General features: G+C 38.3%; 1 protein-coding gene and 1 long non-coding RNA gene across 3 annotated transcripts in view; one reads left to right on the top strand and one right to left on the bottom strand.

The window, feature by feature from the left end:
• The window catches only part of MUC5AC (mucin 5AC, oligomeric mucus/gel-forming), a 95,443-nt gene that overhangs the window by 35,581 nt on the left and 39,355 nt on the right, over positions 1–20,507 (top strand). Inside the window, exons 19-30 of the mRNA XM_087920992.1 lie at positions 182–234; positions 898–998; positions 1,901–2,052; positions 2,146–2,284; positions 2,397–2,510; positions 3,088–3,273; positions 6,371–6,610; positions 8,411–8,567; positions 12,413–12,538; positions 13,043–13,193; positions 14,642–14,688; positions 14,792–15,004. Coding sequence (XP_087777118.1) covers positions 182–234; positions 898–998; positions 1,901–2,052; positions 2,146–2,284; positions 2,397–2,510; positions 3,088–3,273; positions 6,371–6,610; positions 8,411–8,567; positions 12,413–12,538; positions 13,043–13,193; positions 14,642–14,688; positions 14,792–15,004 — 1,679 coding nt within the window. The remainder of the gene's footprint in view (positions 1–181; positions 235–897; positions 999–1,900; positions 2,053–2,145; positions 2,285–2,396; positions 2,511–3,087; positions 3,274–6,370; positions 6,611–8,410; positions 8,568–12,412; positions 12,539–13,042; positions 13,194–14,641; positions 14,689–14,791; positions 15,005–20,507) is intronic.
• The window catches only part of LOC148128095 (uncharacterized), a 37,192-nt gene continuing 16,752 nt past the window's right edge, over positions 68–20,507 (bottom strand). For both annotated transcript variants that reach the window (XR_015740883.1, XR_015740882.1), the window contains 3 exons: positions 3,108–3,219; positions 1,852–1,973; positions 68–714 (listed from right to left, as the gene is read on the bottom strand). This is a non-coding gene — a long non-coding RNA (uncharacterized LOC148128095). The remainder of the gene's footprint in view (positions 715–1,851; positions 1,974–3,107; positions 3,220–20,507) is intronic.

The following is a 20,507-nucleotide window of genomic DNA, read 5'->3' on the forward strand; positions in this document are numbered from 1 at the left end:
CAAAAACAAATCCCTTTCAGTATTTCAACATATTCTGAAAGATTATTTCCTTCTTCTTCTCCTTCTCCTTCTCCCCCCCACTTGTCAATAAAGAAACTACTTACAATTTAAAGTGTAATAAATCAGGACTGTAAGTTTATTACATTTATTTCAATCTAATAGCTGTCTTACTCTCTTACAGTACCTGTGTGCAAGGCAAGCTTCAGTGCATTGGGGTAGTGAAACCACAAACAGGTACAGCCACCATTTTATTCCCTGTTTTATTATGATTTGTTCATATCCAGCCTTGTTCAGATCCAGCAAGGAAAATCTATGCCTAAAGCAAACATAAAATTTAAGTGCAGTACTTTATGAACAAGTTTGCTGTTTAATTTGTCATAATAGCACCCCCTCCTCCAATCTGGCAATAGCATCATTAAATGCAAGTTTTGTAGAAACTGAACACCTGATTGGCTAATCTAGAAAGAAATCCTGAATTCATTCCAATACAGCTCCCACAAGAGGGGGATTCCTTGAGTAAAGTTGTTGGCTCAAAATACTCTGGCAGCTGAGAAATGTGCAACTGATTTTTGCTGATTTCTCATTTCTCTGCAACATGCAGAATTCTGTTGTAGGATGTCCTCAATCTTCCAAACCAGAATTGGGGGACTGAGAAAGTTGCAAGGGAATGAGGGCAGCCATTGAAGGACCACAATCCAACCACTGTTTGTAAAACTGAAGTACAAATATTCATGTGGATTTAATTTGTGTACTTCACAAGCAAATTGAAAACTTGATCAATTACTTTACATTAATTTTATGATTATGAAGAGGCATTTTCCAACTTTCCAACATAATATAAATTGTGTAATTACTGAGATAAAATCTCAGACAGAATCATTTTTTCCTTTCTACCAGATTGTGTTGCTCCTATGGTCTACTTCGATTGTAATAATTCCACAGCTAACACTCATGGGGCTGAGTGTCAGAAGAGCTGCCAGACACTTGATATGGGATGTGTAAGTATAGCTAGTTATAAGTGGGGTCTGATGTTAATAGCTTTTTCAGCTTGTGATGGGATTGTTTTCTTGGTGAAAATGCAGAAGAGAAATTTACTAAATAAAACAGCATATTAATAACTGAAATTATCATCAGTTGAGTTGAATGTATTTCTGCCAGCAGGTAATTGACTGTAATTAAAATAGTCTTTCTGTCTCTGGAACTGCCAGCACAACCTGGCACACTATCTTCCTATCACTTGAGGGAGATATTGCCAAATAGAAATCAGTCTGATAGGTCACAAGAGATTATGGTTAATGAAGATGTTTCTGGGAGAAAGGAGAACAAACACTTAGGATACTGTAAACCTGCTTAACAAAAATGGTTTAGTCATGATTCTGCATAGTTTGATCTTTGATTCTATTATGGTTATTAAGTTTATGCCAAGTTGCTGTCCAGAGATGCATAAAAATAAAAAAGGAGCCTTCTTCATATTTGTGAAGAGACATGGTGGCGCAGTGATTAGAATGCAGTACTGCAGGCTACGTCTGCTGACTGCCGGCTGCCTGAAATTTGGCAGTTTGAATCTCACCAGGTTCAAGGTTGACTCAGCCTTCCATCCTTCTGAATTTGGTAAAATGAGGATCCAGATTGTTGGGGGCAAAATGCTGACTCTGTAAAGTGCTTAAAGAAGGCTGTAAAGCACTGTGAAGTTTCATATAAATTTGAGTACTATTGCGATTGCTATATCAAAATTCCTGGAGGAAAGGGAGATTGAAACACCAGTATACACATTAAAATCAGTAGGAAAAACTGGTGCTAATTTGAAATCACGTTTCCTTTGTACAATATCTTAGAAGTGTTACTTCTTACCATACAGTTTTGTCAGGTAACACTTTTTGTTAATCCCCTGTTATTGCAGTATAGCGCACAGTGTGTCTCTGGTTGTGTATGTCCTGATCAGCTAGTCTCTGATGGTACAGGCAAATGTATACCTGCAGAAGAATGTCCATGTGTTCACAATGAAGCCACATACAAACCAGGAGAAACTATCAAAGATAAATGTAACACTTGGTATGTATAAATTGATGGATGATATAAAACTGATTGCATCTATATTGCATCAATGCACACCTATTAATATCTAGCATGTGTTTGGCTACCTAGCACATGCAAAAACCGAAAGTGGATATGCTCTAATAAACCTTGCCTGGAAACTTGTTCAGTTTATGGAGATGGTCATTATATCACCTTTGACGACAAACGATACTCCTTCAATGGATTGTGTGAATACACACTGGTCCAGGTATTAAACTTTTTCTCAATCAATTTCTACTATCATAAAGTTATAATTTTTTTTAGCCTTGAATCTCCATATTTGTGTTCATAAAAACTTAATGCCACATTCTTTTCTGCAGAATCAGTGTAGTAAAAATAAGACAAATGTAGAAACTTTCCGGGTGATCACAGAGAATATCCCCTGCGGTTCTACAGGGACTACCTGCTCAAAAGCCATTAAGGTGTTCGCTGGGGTAAGTAACTTAGTAGAAAGTAAAAACATTATGACCTGCATTATGATCAAAACATGTACTACAGACAAAGCAACAAAACATGTAATATGAAATCTTTATATAATAAGTGGAAATCTTGAAATAGTATATGGTAAGATTTGCAAAAATATCCATCAGCCAATGCAGAACTTGCCAATAATGGAAATCTCCAGCTGAAATTATTAGAAATAGCAGCACTGATAGGTGTTTTTTGTGATGTAGGTGGTTTCTCTCTCTCTCTCTCTCTCTCTCTCTCTCTCTCTCTCCTCCCTCCCTCCCTCCCTCCCTCTCCCTGTGTGTGTGTGTTTGAGTCCTGGTGACTGCCTGGAAAAATACCTGCAGTTTTCTTGGCAAGTTTTAAGAAGTAGTTTGCCCTTTCATATATTCTAGGGAGGAGAGAAAGTGATTTGCCCAAGGTCAGCCAACTGTCTTCATACCTGGGATAGGACTAGATTTCATGGTCTCCTGTTTTCTAGTCTGATGCCTTAATCACAGCACCAAACTGACTCTCCATTGATATAGGTACAAGTATTTATGTTGCTTGTATTTTATCTTTTAGAAGTATGAGTTACTACTTACAGATGGAAAATTTGAGGTGATACAAAGACTTCCTGGTGGAGACAAAGTGCCGTTCAAGATTCGATACATGGGCATCTACATGGTGATTGAAATTTTTAACGGAAGCGTGATCCTGATATGGGATAAAAAAACCAGTGTGTTCATTAAACTCGAAGCACACTTTAAGGTAAGGTGTGAATGCAAAATAGAAACTGAATTAGAAACTATTCATTTCTGAAGAATTTCACTGAAAAATGTTTAGAGAATAAATGATATATTCATAATATAATGATGCAATCAATGAAGAACAATGTTTAAGAGTTCCTCTTTACAGTCACTTTAGTATTATTTTGGTTGCTAGAACCATTGATAACAGTGAAAAAATTGTCATGTAAAACGCAAAGGGCAAGACAATGTTCTCACATTATATTATGCAGAGCAATAAACATGGTCATTATGAATGACAATTCTCTGTTGACCTTGTAATAGCTAACATTCTTAGCTGCATTTTCATTTGCATTATAAGAACACAGATGATTGGCTATAGCATTTGCATTTCAGAAATACTGTAAATATTTTATTCGGGTGGACTGACCCCATTTAACATATTTATATGGAAATTATAATCATTCCTGATGAATTCTGTGAATAATTGAATAGATATGTATGTTTATCACTTGAACTGATTATCAACATATAACAAAAGCAATGCTTGGAAATCACACTGAATTATGGTTCAATGAAATATAGTTCAATGAAATACTAACAAGCATAGACCTCACATACTTCCTTCCCTAATTCACAACTTTCACAACTTTGGCAGCTTCCAGGTAAGTGAACTTCAACTCCCAGAATTCCCATTAATAGCCAAACTACTATGGAATTCTGGGATCTGAAGTCTATAGACCTGAAAATTGCCAAGCTTGGGGAATTAAGTTCCATATGATTGAAAGAAATGCAAAAGCTTTCATTTCTGTTTCCAGAAGACCAAGGCAGAATACAGAGTACTTGCTCCTTGCCTTTTTTCCCCAGTGATTATCCTGAGATTGGATGAGCAGAAAATAAAATTGCTACTCAGTGAGCATCTATGAATGCTCGCTGAATGTAGGAATGAACTTCAGCATCTCTAGTTTTGGACCAATACTTACAATGACATCACATTAGCAGACAAACTATGATTGACATCATGATCTGATTAATTTTAAACCAGTTTTGCACAACCTCCTTTCCAAATAAGTTGGGATGAGAACTCACAAAATCTCCCAGTTATCATGACCAAGAGTTGGAGGCATCTATTTAAAGTAGTGTTTGAAAATCTGGGTTGCTGAAGTTGGCTTGTATCAATTAAACTTAATTATTAATGTTAATCATAGCTCTGTGTGCAATCTCAGGACAAGTTCAACATCACGAAACCTTTTGCCTGAGGAAGATCCACTTGCTCATTCTGTGAAACATAACCTTTTCAATTCTGTTAGGGATACGTACTCCATTCAAGGATAACTTTTCAAAGCTGGGCTATTCAGTGTATGGTACACAAGCATATGCACACACAATGTTGTAGAAAACGTAATTTCATATGTTTGGATTTCTTTTATTTGAAGCAATGTCTTATCCCACTGAAAAGAACTGTACATTTCATATGATAATTATCATAGAGTAAAATACATAGCAATAGGTTATTTAATAGTTTGAGTAACTCAAACAGCTTTTGAGGAAATACATTCTCAGAGGGACAGCCATGTTATGCTTTTTGAAGAAAAAAAACCCAGTTCTTAAAACTAATTTTGGAATAAATTGGGGTTAGGGAGAGATAGGCATGTCTATTTCATTGCTATGAGACGTAAGGCTGTTTCAGTGTAATGAAAAATGTATTGGTTTCATAGATGCTTTATTGTTTTGTGAAGCCACATTAAGCATTCCTCGACTGTTTTGACCAAGGCTTTCTGAGACACCAACAAACACACATAAAATCCAAAACCCTTTTATTTTAGTTCAATGGCTGTGAATTATTGTCATTCACACAGCCCGGAATGAGTCTTAACAGGTTATAAATAATCCCAAGGACGTCTGCCAAAGTTCTTCGGGAGACATCTGATAAGAACGCACCTTATCTTACTTGAAGTGCTGCCAACGACTAAAGTCCCAATTAGTCTTTACAAAACCAAACAGAGAACAAATTCACCATGGCATTTTCAGAGTCCAAACTGATCAGAGTGAACTGATCAGAGCCTCCTGCAAAGGTTTTCCTACCTTTGCACTTCCTTTATACCTTATGGGAAGAGTAATCACCTCCAAGCCTTACTCCCTAGTCACCCCCTTTGTCTTAGCTGTTCTTGCCTTCTGGCAGCTCTGCACACGCGTACACTGAGAACAGGCTCCCCTTGTTCCTCTGCCTCACTGCTGCCAGATTCTGGAAGCTCCAAGTCAGCACATGTTCCTGGCCCCATCTCTGTATTGGACACAGGACCCTCCTCTGAGTCCTCCCCAGACTCCCAGACTGGTCCCTGTTCTTCCCCGCTGTCTGATTTTGCTGGTGTCTGCACAGGCTGCCAGCAAGCCACAGCATTGACTTGGGTTTGTCTTTAACATATGCAGCTTTGAGTACATGAGTTCAAACTATGCGTGAGAAATATACTTAAAGGTCTCTGAGCAATACATATTCTTCAACATTAAAATGGTTCAATCTCTAAAGATAGAACCTGTTCTGACCCAAACCGTTTTCCAATAAAACAAACACAAACCAAAGGGAACAGAAACCTTTTAATGATTCTTACGAATCCTCGGTTAAAGGCTGTTTCAAACTAAATAACTCTGATAAGCACGAGCCTCGCCAAAACTGTGCAAGGCTGCCAAGAATAACAGATAAGGTTACCTAGAAATATTTTACAACACAAGAGTCTTCAAATACCAACTAAGATCCTGCAATGTTCACGAGGCTCGAGTTTCAAAACATCTTTGCCTCCTGCAAAGAATGTCTGATTCTCAGCTGGCTTTTATCATCTTGAAGGAGGGGCCATTACCTTGCAGCCTTACTCCCGAGTCGCCCGTGCTGCTGCAGCTGCTCTTTCCTGCAAGCAGCCCTGCGTGCATGCGCACTCGGCAGGCTCATCAGGAACCTCCTCATCGCTGCTGCCAGCCCACACAATCTCTGAAGGCAGCAGTCCACTCCCTAATGGTCCTGGCCCCTCACCTGAATCCTCGCTCTCCTCGGCCATACACACCTGCCACTGGCTAACCACAACAGAACCAAAGCTCCGTTTCAATTTGTACTTTTCTTTATGCAGGGTGAAGTCTGTGGCCTTTGTGGAAACTATGATGGCAATGACATCAATGATTTCACCACCAGGAGCCAGTCTGTAATAGGAGATGTCCTGGAGTTCGGTAACAGCTGGAAAGTTTCTCCTACTTGTCCAGATGCCTCAGGTAGCAGAGATCCTTGTACTGCAAATCCCTATAGGAGTTCCTGGGCACAGAGGCAGTGTAGCATCATTCACAGCAAGACATTTGCTCTCTGCCATCCTCAGGTATGAACAGATCCATTTCAGAAGACTATATAGATCATTTGAGCGAACTTTATCCAATACACATAATCCTTGACTTACAATGGTTTGTTTAGTAACCAAACTTACAATATCACTGCAAAAAAAAAAAAAAAAGACTTAGGACCAGTTTTCACACTTACAACCATTGCAGCATCCCCATGGTCACACCATCACATATTCAGACACTTGGAACTGGCATGTATTTTCAAAAAATTGCACTGTCCCAGGATCATGTGATCATTTGTGATCTTCCCAGCTTGCTTCTGACAAGCAAAATCAATGGGGGAAGCCAGATTCACTGTAATGACTGCACAATTCACTTATCAACCACGGCAAGAAAGATCGTAAAATGAGGCAAAACTCATTTAACAACTACCTTGCTTAGCAACAGAAAATTTGGGTTCAATTGTGTTCATAACTCAAGGTCTAGCTAGCTCTATATTAACAATATTGTATGCATGTGATTGTTTAGATTAAGATGTAATAGCCACAAATCAAGCAACTGTAATGAGATGCTATCATTCTAGCACTCCAAAGATTACAAAAATGAATAAAACCTTGTTTCAGTATTTTGTAATTCTCAGAGGATTCCTTTGTAACTGGGAGTCCTTTTACTACCAATTCTGTTCTCCCAGGCTCTGTTTATTTTTTGGCAAACCTGACATGATAGCTGGAGGGGGCATTAAATATGTTTGCTAACAGATCTTGGTGGTATCATATGGATATCTTGCTTTCAGAACGTTTTAGCAGTGTTTAAGCTATCCACAAGCATGTTTACATTCCTTTTTAATTAGGCAGGAACTGGGCATGGCTAGTCTAGTGAAGAGAAGGACCAGGGAAGACATGATAGCAGTCTTCCAATATTTGAGGGGCTGCCACAGGGAGGAAGGGGTCAAGCTATTTTCTAAAGCACCCAAAGGCCAGACAAGGAATGAAGGATGGAAACTGAACAAGGAAAGATTTAACCTGGAAACAAGGAGAAACTTTCTGAAGTGAGAACAATCAACCAATGGAACAGCTTGCCCTCGGAAGTTGTGGGAGTGCCATCACTTGAGACTTTCAAGAAGAGATTGGACTCCCATCTGTCAGAAATGTTGTAAGATCTCCTGCTTGGGCAGAGGGTTGGACTAGATAGACTTACAAGGTCCCTTCCAACTCTGATTATCTGTTACCTGTTACCTCTGCCCAAAGTATTTGGAAATATTAATAACTGAAACACATTTCTGGATGCTCCGTAATATGAAGCATTAATTGTAGATCTAATCAATACATAATCTTGCTCTGGACATAGGCTAAATCCCCTGAATATTACTAAGAATATTATCTCTATTTTTACAATGTGTACATTGTCTTGGTCACCACAAATCCCACTATGGTTAGGCTTAGTATCCTTGATGGTAACTTGTCCAATAATTGTTGGATTTGAACTGTTCCTTAATAGATTTAGAGAATACCTTTTTGTTTTATTGCAAATTGCATCCTGATCTGTTGCAAATGACAGATGATTCATAACTGTTTCACTTCTACCAGTTGCATCCCAAAACTATTGCTTTCATAACTACAACAAATTGGTTTGTGCATGCAGTTGTTATTACAACAAATGGTATTATATAAAGGAAAGAAAGAATAGTGATCAATACTGTCATTTCTCCAGAAGGATTTGGTTGAAAATATAAGAATGGCAACTGGGAGAACATATCCAACCCCCCCACCCATGCTTCACCAAGCTCACCTACCCAAACTAAGGCACACATCAAATTAGCTTCATTGTTTTCCTACTAGGTTGAACCAACTAAATATTATGAAGCATGTGTATCTGATGCCTGTGCTTGTGACACTGGAGGAGACTGTGAATGCTTTTGTACAGCTGTAGCTGCATATGCACAGGCATGTCAAGAGGCTGGTGCATGTATCTCTTGGAGAACTCCATCCATATGTCGTGAGTACACTTCCCAGGAATGCTGAAGGTGGGAATAAGGAGTAGACAATAGTTACAATTTCTTCATTTCTCAGGACCACACCAAACAGGATTTGTAATACTAGAAAACCATCACCATTGGACTTAGGTTGAGTCTTCTGAATGCAAGCAAATACTATAAGAGCTGAATGTATTACCTCTCTGGGCTGATGGTTACACTGTGTCTTCAGCTGAGCCCAACTGAGAAAATAGAAATGAGATATCTCTATGAAGATCACTGGCAATGCATTCATACTCAGGTTTTACATGCACATGCTTATTTGGTGGAAGGCGAACCTGAGCCCCTAAATATTGCAAATTACTTTAACTTAAGGTTGAGATTTATTGAACCATGGCGTTACTACATGTCTACAATGGCTATGATCAGATGTATCAGAACTAAGAAACCCTTGCTAGATTGAGAGGGAAGATATACCTATGTCATAGGAAAAAGATGATATGAGAAGAGAAAATGCAGAAGAACATGTGGAAACAGAATAATAATTCTTGAACAAGTTGTAATTGTTCCAGTGTATAATGGAGTAGAATTTCCCCTGCCCCCACTATTAGATTCAAAGAACTTTCAGTCTAAGATCCTGTTTGCTATCCATAGGACAATGAGTTCAATGAGAACTCTGACATCTCATGAGACCTAAGGATTCCCAAAAGATTTAAGCAATTTTTAGCTTACAAATTGCCCTTGGGTGTGTGCGTGTATAGAATGGCTGGGTTTCCTTTGTTTCTTTCCCCCTTCTCTCTGAGCATTATCTAAGAAAAAAATACCATTCTCTTCCTAATGCCATAGGGGAGAGAGAGGGGGGAGGGAGGGAGGGAGGGAGGGAGGAGGGAGGGAGGGAGGGAGAGAGAGAGAGAGAGATGGATGGATGAATCTTTGGTTATTCGGGCTTTCACCTGGATACTTCCAATGATTCACATACAAATACCCACGAAAACCTCAGAAAACACACACACACACACACACACATAGTGTATATATATATATATATATATATATATATATATATATATATATATATATATATATATATGGATCTTTGGTTGTTCGGGTTTTCTCCCGCGTAAGTTTCGAAGCCTGAAGATGATGAATGAGACTTCATCGAAACGTTGCCTAGATACTTCGAAACTTACGCGGGAGAAAACCCGAACAACCAAAGATCCACATACAAATACCCGCGAGAACCTCAGAATATATATATATAGTAGTATAGTATATATATAGTATTCAGCTTTGTTCGAGTATTTTCCCACGTCATTGTAGTTGTGCTTTTAAAGTTGTAGCAATGTTTCAGCAGAATCTCATCTGCCATCATCAGGCTTCTGTATTGTGTTCGTCTGTGAGTCAGACTTTTACAGTTGTTTCAGTTTTAAATTTGGGGCTAGCCTACTACTGTGCCAGAATGGTTTTTTCTTCATCCTGATTGGTTGGGAGTCTTGGTCTGTGTTTATTGGTCTTGGAGTTTGCTGTGTTCTGCTTGATTGGTGTTTCTAATATCTTCTGTCTGTTTTGTGGCTTTTTTTGTCTTGATTGGCTGGCAACATTGTGTTTCCTGTATTGGAGGCTTTTAGTGCAGCTTGGGTCCAAGTAAACGGACAGCTATCTTTTATTAGGAAGTTAGGTTTCATCTGGGTGCCAGGTTGGGTTGTGTTTGAGCTGGAGGTATCGGGGTAGTCTGTTTATGCCCGGGTGTTTGCCTGGCTTGTGGTGTGGAGATTATTTTGTTTGAGAGTGCAGGCTTCCAAATAATTGACAGTCTGATAGAGTCATCTCTTCTATTCATGCTTTCAAGTCTTTTTTCAATCTCTATGGCTTCTCTGATAATTCTGTAGCTGGGGTTTTCTATAGTGGCTAGGGTTTTGGTGCCATTGAAGTCGATGCTATGACCTGTGGCTTTCATGTGTTGAACAAGTGAGGAAGTGTGTTCCAGCTTTTTTACTGCATTTTTGTGTTCATCCAGGCAGGTACTTATTCTTCTATTGGTCTGTCCAATGTATGTGGCAGGGCATGATGCACAGGGGACTTCATATATGCCTTGGTTTTCCAGGTCAATTTTATCTTTGGGGTTTCTAAGGATGGCTGCTATTTTTCTGTCTTTTTTGAAGGCAGTGATGCCTCTTACTGATTTTGTCTATAGTACCTCTTATGTAGGGCAGGACAGCTGTTCCATAGGTCTGTTCATCTTCTAGGTCTCCATTATGTCTCAGTGTGTTTTTGTGGATCAAGCCAGTGATTTTGTTTTTGTGGAGGCCATTGGCTGTCAGTACTTTAGTCAGGGTGCATAGTTCAGTCTTTATGTGTGTCTTGTCTGCCAGGTGTTTGGTTCTGGCAATTAGTGTTTTGGCCACGGAGTTTATCTGTGCTGGGTGGTGGTGGGATTGGGTGTTGAGGTAGCGGTTAATGTGTGTTTTCTTCTGGTATATGGTGCGTCCTAGTGTGCCATCTGTTTTTTTGTAGATTAGTACATCTAGGAATGGTAGTTTGTTTGTTTCCATTTCCATGGTGAATTTGATTTTGGGGTGTGTGCTTTTTAGGTGTGTTAGGAAATTGTTCAGGTTTTCTTTTCCATGGGGCCAAATCACAAATGTGTCATCAATGTATCTTAGCCACAGTTTGGGTTTGTGGGTGGCATTGGCTAGGGCTCTGGATTCGAATTCTTCCACGAACAGGTTTGCAATGACGGGTGACAGTGGTGATCCCATAGGGGCTCCTTCAATTTGCTTGTATCTTTGTCCTTTGTTTATGAAATATGTCTTGGTTAAGCAGTGTTCTGTTAGTTCCATGAGGTGTTTGGGTGGTTGGTATTTATTTTTGATGATTTTGAGAGTTTCTTTTATCAGGACTTGAGTGAATAGTGAAACCACATCGAAACTTACAAGCAGATCTTTTTGTTCCACCTGTAGATCTTTGATCATTTCCAAGAGGTGGTATGAGTTTTGTACATGTGAAGCTGCTGCTTCAGCATGGGGCTATAGCTGCTTTGGCTAGGTTTTGTAGTGGTGCTCTTCTGGAGCTGACTATGGGTCTGAGAGGTATGCCTTCTTTGTGTATTTTTGGGAGGCCGTATAGTTTGGGGCATCTGGAAGATTTTTCTCTTGGGATGATCGTCTGTTGGATCTCTTTGCTCATGTGGCTGGTTATAATTTTCTTCTTGGTTATTTTTTCCAGATATGTGGTTGGGTCCGTGTTTATGGGTTTGTATGTGGAGTCTTGAAGTAGGTCTGTCAATTTTGTTTCGTAGTCTTTTCTATCCATTACGACTTACCTTTATCTGCTGGAAATATGATTATGCTGCTGTCATTCCTTAGGACTTGCAGGACTTTTAGTTCCTCTTCGTGCAAGTTGCTTTGTGTAGGTTGCAAACCTGTTCATGGAAGAATTCGAATCCAGAGCCCTAGCCAATGCCACCCACAAACCCAAACTATGGCTAAGATAAATCAATGACACATTTGTTGTTTGGCCCCAAAATCAAATTCACCATGGAAACGGAAACAAACAACTGCCATTCCTAGATGTGTGTGTGTGTATCAGATACTGTGGGCGCCATTCAGCACTATATTGCTGAATACCTATCTCCCAGAAGTAACTGCCACTGATTTTAGTTGGAGTTCCTCCAAAACAATCCCATATAAAACAATAAGAGATGTCTTCTCATAGTATTAGGTTCAAGGTACTTATTCCAAGATAACAGCCTTTATTTTATCATATTATCAAGTAAGAAAAAGTAATAACATTTGTCATATCAAGAATATTAAAGAAAAATCTCTTGTAAAATAAACACATTTCACTTAAATTGTTTGTTTCCTTCCAGCTTTATTCTGTGATTACTACAATAAAAAGGGAGAGTGTGAATGGCATTATCAACCTTGTGGTTCTTCTTGCATGAAGACCTGTAGGAATCCACACAATTGTTCACTTGAATTATATGACTTGGAAGGTACAGTATTTATATATCTTATCTTTGAGCTGCAACAACCATTAAAAACTGAAAATCACATCAATTCTTCTAATTACTATAGTAGGAGCTATTCAAGACTTGCTTAAGAAGTGAGGATATATTTTTCTAATAACTGTTTTACACAAAGAGTGTTAAATTTATGAAAATTGATTTGTTCAATTCTGGATTATTCAAGTTTAATGCTACGGATGCATGCAGTTTTGCACATGCTACCAATGAAAGAAAAATAGTTGGTTTGAATTGAAAAATAAGCAGTTATTTCTCCAAAAAGCCCACTTTTTTCTGATCTGCCAGCATAACATTTATTTTTTTAAGCTTAATTTTAAAAAAATGTTTGGAACTGTTTGCTTTTTTTTCTATCTTTTTCCTTCTATCTTTGAAGATTAGATTTTGTTAAAATCCCTCGCACATCTCTATTTTATTGCCTACTTTGCTCATTTTGTCTGGTGAAAATCTTACATTAAGTTCTCTTTCTTATTGTAGGATGCTATCCAAAATGTCCAGATGATAAACCCTACTTTAATGAAGATGAGATGGACTGTGTCTCCCTTGATAAGTGTGGCTGCTTTGATGATAAAGGAAACTATTATAAACCAGGAGAAAAATTGCCTTCAGAAAAGAGCTGTCAATCATGGTAAGTCTTGTGCTTAAAGTGCCACCCATCTCATCAAAGGTGACAACAATGGATTAAAGCAAGAAGTGTAAAAATAGCAAGTGCAAATATTAAAAAAACATGGCAATAAATATTCTAAATTTCCAAAATACAACCAGAAGTAAAGGGAGGATATAAAAAAAAATGGCTTCCTTCACAGTAGAGTCACCTAGATAAATCTGTTTTGTGACAACTCCAGCCTAGTCACATGTTCAAATCCTGAGGCCCTCTCAGAATATCAAAAGGGGTGGGGCCAGTCTAATTGGGGAAGGGAACAATACTCATTAATTAAGAGCCACAGTAGAGAAGGCAATCTCCTGGGACCCACCCAAGTGTAGATCTCTAGCTGTTAATATCTGCAGCATCCCTTGTCTGCAAGATCTCATGGGTGGGGCTAATGCAAGTGGAGAGAAGCAGTCTTTCAGATAGCTTCGTCCAGTGGTGGGATTCAAATTTTTTTACTACTGGTTCTGTGGGCGTGGCTTGGTGAGCATGGCAGGGGAAGGATACTGTAAAATCTCCAGTCAGGGGTGGTATTTGCCGGTTCTCCAAATGTCCGCTACTGGGTCTCCAGAACTGGTCAGAACTTGCTAAATACCACCTCTGGCCTCGTCCTGTGCCATGAAGGGCTTTAAAGGTTAAAACCAGCATCTTGAATTGAACCTGGGAGCAAACTGGCAACCAGCACAGCTCACAGAACAGAGATGCATTGTGTGTTCTTTTGACAGTACTCATAACTGCTCATGCCACTGTATTCTGTACCAATTGAAGCTTCCAGATAAGTTAAAGATCTGGCAGAGGACTTACATGAAATAGCATTATGTTTCATAAAACAGGAGCAAGAATTAGCAGGCAACATTCTGAAATACTCTACCGAGGATCAATTTCTTTAAAATAATGTCATACTGTTAATACACTCTATTCTATATTCATCTCACCTCAGGTTAGACTAAGAGTTTGCTCAAATCATTTCAATGAACAATGACATATTTTGATGCTCAGCTGTTTTGCTCCAGTTAAACCACAGGATCTTTTGAACCCATTCTCTACTCCCAATTCTTGCGAGGAGAGACTTTTTGTTAACAATAATTAATAAATCTTAATTTTATTAAAGAGAAAAATTATTTAAGTGAAAAAATATTTCTAAATAAATAATTTTACTATTCCCTTAATTTTAGGGTGTGGGGAGGAATGGTGTTTCCAAAGAAAATGGACAATCTGTTTATAAATTCTGAATTTGCCAAGAAGCTTTTTTATTTTTCCAGCAATTTTATCAGGACGTTTTCATACAATGAATTGGATCTTCTTGTAATAATCTGTTGGTTTCTGCATGATTCTATTCCAATTGTACATAAGTACATTTTTTTTTAACCTGTTGTGCTTTTTAAAATGGTGAGCCTTCTAACCTGTGCTCATTTGTTTCCTTACAGTTATTGCTCAATGGACAGTGAAGAGGACTGCAGATATGATGAAAATGGTAAGCAGACTGTGTCGATTCGATGTGGGCTGTGATTATTTGGATCAGCCATTGTGAGAATTGAAACAACCTTAATAACCAATTGATTTTTTTTTAATGACAGAATGTTACTGTATCTATGAAGGAAAGATAAGCAAACCTGGCGAGATCATCTACAATACAACTGATGGCATTGGAGGGTGCATCACAGCAATTTGCAGTCAAAATGGCACAATTGAGAGGAATATCTTTCCATGTTCCACAACCCCTACCAGTATTCCCACCACTACTGTCTTTGTATTTACTAACACCACTTCACCAGCAAGCACTACTCCAGGTACAAATTCTAACAACATATCTTTTTCCTTAGTAAATGAAATGAAACAAAATTGTTGACCATATTATAATAATTTTTTAAATACATTTTAGTATGTGCCCATAATGTGCAAACCCATGACGTCTGTGATAAAAACATTCAGAAAAATGAGATATTTTCATTTTTAAATTAAACAGATTCATTTAATCTACTTCAGTTGCAAAAACAGTTTGATGAGAATGATGAGAATTCCTTAAGAAATTCCTGATAGAGGTTTAGGCAGAGACATAGGGGGAAAAACTTCATAAAACGTGAGCCCCTGAAGTTAGGAATAAAAATATTCAAAATATGCTTAAACTTGTAAAATGGCCTTTTCAGCATATTACAGATATGATGTGGAGAAACAGCTACCAGTTTTGCTACTGAAAAAAGGTTGTTGTATGGAGAAGAGAGTTTAAGTTGTGAGTTTAATTTGCTACCCCACATTTTCACATTACAGCAATATAGAAGGATATCGTGGGAAAACAAACCATTTGGCCTATTGCCATGGAATCATATGGAAGGTTTTAACTATTAGGACTTCTTTTTTTTTTAAATAAAGTTTTATTGAGTTTTAACAAAATAACTAAAACATCTTATTTGAGTACAGCATCGTTCCGGGTTATCACATTTCCATACAGACACAATTTCACATGCATATGCATCTCATGTATTCAACTTCATATCTTATTACTCTTTTACCAACTTCTCACTATTTCTCCCTTTACTTCTCTTAATTTTCTTTTATGGTTATCTCATTTTCTTCTTATTCAATTGTATTTCTTTTACCTAAATTTCTATATCTTTTTATTCATTGTACTTATACTTTCGTCTGTCTTGTTTACAATTTCATATGTTCTCTTCCAACATTCTTAAGAAGCAAAATTCCCCCTATGATTGCCAATTGAAGTGCAACACCTTTAAATCTTATTGTTATTATCACATGAAATCTCATTAAACATTGAATTTGTGCATTCTAAAATTATAACATTCAAATTTCTAATATCTATTTTATATCATGTAGATTTCATCATTCAGACTCTGCTTGGTACTTCCCCTTGAAAATGTAAAAAGAAAAATTCTAAAAACATATAAAATATATATATATATATATATATATATATATATATATATATATATATATATATACACACACACACACACACACACACACACACACACACACACACACATTAGGAAACAAAATAGTTATTCAAAATCATTCTAGTACTGGTATGAACCTTGTAAATCTTTCACGTTTCTTTTCAATATCTTATCAATCTTTGAGAACAATTGAAATGTTTCCCTCCCTTCTTCATTATTACTTAACTGTTAATAAGCATACCATTGGATAGTCATACAGTTTTATCCTATAAATTATTTACTATTAATAAGCAAAATAATTATTCAGATTCATTCTAATAACTGGTATAAATTTCCTTATAAATCTTTCACATTTCTTTTCAATATTTTATCAATCTTTAGAAACAATTGCAATGTTTCACTCTCTTCTTTATTATTGCATTAATTATAAATAAACATACCATTACATAACAATACAGTTTTATCTCATAGATTACTTACTTATTTCATTTCTAACTCATTACAGTATTCTACTGTCACAACACTATCTTTTGTACCTTTGCAGAATCCTCACTTTTAACTTAAGTTAACCATTGTCTCTGTGATTTCTAGCTGAGCAAATACCTTTAATCCTAGTATGTTTCCCCTTTTTCTTTATTTCCTGTTTTTGTCCCTCATAAGTTCTTTCCCTTTCTATCTTTCCCCCCTTTCGCTCATCCCTTTTTTAATACCCTTCTCTCTCTAATTTTCCCTTCTGTAGTTTTCTTGTCTGCTTCTCCTTGCTGTTATACTTCTTTTTCAGACTATTTTTGTTTTTGGATGTTCCCTTTGATCTCAAACTATTAACTCCTTTCCCCCTTTTTCCCCTTATTACCACACTTTGCATTATTTGATCATTGAAAATGGCTTCTTCTTTGTCCTGCCCTTCTTCTTGCTCTTGAAGCTTTTCCTTTTGCTTTTCATAGTTCAGGATCTCCATTTCAAGAAATTCAAATACAAAGCCAAAGGATCTTCCTCCCCTTTCTACATCTTCTTTCTGTTTTTTAAGACTCATCTTCAATTCCTCCAGGAGTGATGGCATTTTAAACACTTTTGAACAACCACCCAATTGACTTTAAGTAAAAACAGAAAAAGAAAGAAAAAAACCAATGCCAAAACCTTTTTTTTTAAATCACCAAATGATCCCAGACTGTTCCTTCTTGTTTCTTTCCTTTCCTTTTCCTTTCCGTGGGTTACTGTATCTTTTAATAAGATTTCAGTCACAATGTATCCTCGGGAGTCTTTTCAAAGTTTCACAGTTAGTCCTCTTTATTTTTACAGGTAGCACTCCATTTTCCCATTATTCCAAGTCCCACCCTTTTGCCTCCACTCTTCTCCTTTTTAGGGCTTTAAAATGACCAAGAAAAAATCCTTATTCTCCTTTTGACACTTAGATTTCAGCTTAAGGTTGCCTATTAGTGTCAAAATAGATTAATATAAATTTCTTTCCATACCATTTGTAATTGTCAATATAAAGACCAAAAAAGGCGTTTTAACCTCCTTTTCTCTTTCCTTCGCTGCTTAAAGATCTTCTTTCAGAAGTATCCCTCTAGGTACTTTTAGATTCAGGGTACCTTGCTTCGATGTTCTCTGTTGTTTAGCCCAGTCTGTCCTGCTTTCCTCTTTGTCTTCCTCCTGCAAAATCTTATCTAGTCGGGTTCTTCTTTGAGGTGGCTATTTAGGACCACCGCTGCAAACGCCTTCAGGGAAGGGAGTTTAGACCAGCCAAGGAGGAGAGATGCAGCTCCCCTCCATTCAGCTAGCAATCTCCCACCTCTTAACCACATCTATGGGGTGGCTTCAGCCCCGAATCCAAAGGATCAGGGTGCTCCAGAGGTGAGCGCAGATCGAAACTGCGCACGATCGTGGATTTCGGTCTATCGCTGAGGAGACCCAAACCGGAAGTCAACTATTAGGACTTCTGAATCACTAAATACAATAAAAAAAGAATGTCCATTTTGTCTGAGACTAAGTTGAGATGACTTATTCTGCTGCTGCTGAAGCAATGCAGTGCCACTCACGTTTTAAAATAAATGTTTAATACTTATTTTAGACATTAAAATAAATATTTTAATTGCACTCTGTGCATATTCTTCTCCTCAATATATTAAATATGTAAAAGTGATTCTGCTTATTAGGTGCTGAGGGTAATGTGTGATTAAAAATATCAATTAAGTTATCACAAAACCAAGGAATGCACTCTCACTTATTTCTTCTCAGCCACCACGCTAAAAATTATTGCTCCTCATTGCCATTAGCAGCAGGAAATCAATGATTTTGAGCAGAATGTCCTGGGAAGGAAGCCGATTAGTCTTCCTGTAACTTCCTGTCACAAAAACTTTGCTGAAGATCACTGTTTTCTCATGTGAAAGAGTCTAAAAGAGGGATTTTTCAAAGCCACCAAGAGGAAAAAGGAGGAAGCTATATGTTTAACCACTGGCCCTATTATCACACACGGTCTCATACCCAGGGGTGGGATTCAAATTTCTTAACAACCGATTCTGTGGCCATGGCCTAATTTGTGGTGGTCAAGTGATTGGGTGGGCATGGCTTGCTGACTGGGCATGGCTAGGTGGTCATGTGACTGGGGTGGGTGTGCTAGGTGGCCATGTGACTAAGGTGGGCATAGCTAGGTGGCCAACCAAATATAAGTGATCATCATTTAATGGCCAGGTGCTTAATTTATGACTGACCTCCCCAGAGCTACTTGACCTGTTTTTGGTGTTTTGACAGCCATACACACACACACACACACTTATGACCAGTTACAACATCCCACACAGTCTTGTGACTGAGGTTTTCTATGTTTTTTGCCAGTTTCCAACAATATATTCTGGTTTCCAGTTAAAAATGCCCATTGGGGAAAATGGACTTGTTTAACAATCAGTGTTTGCTTAATGACCACAAGGTTCACTTAACGACCATGGTGTTTGCCTAACCCAGGGGTCTGCAACCTTAAACACTTTAAGAGCCATTTTTCTATTTTCTTTTAAGCAGCTATCTCTGTCTCTGTCTTTCTTTCTCCCTCTTTCTCATCTCTCTCTCTCCCTCTCTCTCTCTCTCTCTCTCTTTTCTTTCTCTTTCTTCCTCATCTCTCTTTCTCCCACTCTCTGTTTCTCATTTCTCTTTCTCTCATCTACAACTAAAATTGGAAGCTGTTTTTTATAATCCTATTTCTTTGCAGTTTTTTTTCACACACATTTGTATATATGTATCCAATACTCTTTCTTCCTTTCTACTATGAATTCAAAAGGGGCAATGATTTTATGTGTGTGCATATAGCATGTGTATATGCGTGTTATGTATGTGTATGGTGGTATATATATTTCACTTTTAATGTGTGCCAGTGTACTTACAGTAAAAAAACGACAATAAAAGTTACCTTATCCTATCATCCTTCTTTCCTTCCCAACCCCATTCCTCCCCACACCCTATTTGGTGTTGGCTTCCCAGCCAAGTACTTACCGGGTCTGATCCTGTTTAGCTTTCTAAAATCAGCCTACTGAAATAAATACCAAACTAAACTGTCCAATAATTTACCTACCATCACTATCTTGCACCTGATTTCAATGTAAACAGCCAATCTGCAGTACTGCTAAATTTTGCTAGGCATCTGCTGCATGTTACTCTCTTCCTTGATAATTTAGTCTAGAGGTCCCCAAACTTGGCAACTTTAAGACTTGTGGACTTCAACTCCCAGAATTCTCAAGCCAGGAAGTCTGGGGACCCGTGATCTAGTCTTAGCTGGGCAAAACAGTCTGGAGCCACTGGCAAGAGCAGCTCAGCATGGAGAAAAGTTATGCGTCTCCCCATATTCCTTTCTCTGTGAGTAGCCTCATCCCCTCCTCCTCCTCATTTGTGAAACACGCAAAGTTTAAAGGTGCTGCTCATGGCGAGAGGAATATGGGAAGATGTATGACTTTTCGCTGTACCAAGAGGGCTGCTCTCTCTCTAACACCTCCACTCTTGGCATGGAAAACAGTCAGTGGGAGCAGCAGTTGAGTCTGTTGGTCACACTTCCCGGGGCTCATGCACACCATACCTCCAGTGGGTGGGGGATGCAGCAGCAATGAGGTGGCAATGGTGATTCCAGTGGCATCGGGGCTTTCGGGACCAGTCCATCCCACTGCCATCCATGCAGCCACACATGTGGTGCATCGGGGCTTCCAGGCTCTGCTCCGCACAGCCGCTGTCAGCTGTCCCGGACTCGATCAAGGGCCGCCTTGCTGACACGAGCCTCTCCACGTATTCTTTCCTGCTGCTGTTTTTGGGAGAGCAAGAGTTTTCCAAAACAGCGGAAAGCTTCCAAATCCTCCCATTGGAAACAGCTCCCAGGCAAGCAGAGAGAAGCAGGATTCAACCT

The sequence above is a fragment of the Pseudonaja textilis genome, chromosome 1 (genome assembly GCF_049901715.1).
Source record: "Pseudonaja textilis isolate UNSWEBS1 chromosome 1, rPseTex1.2, whole genome shotgun sequence".
NCBI classification, from domain to species: domain Eukaryota; kingdom Metazoa; phylum Chordata; class Lepidosauria; order Squamata; family Elapidae; genus Pseudonaja; species Pseudonaja textilis.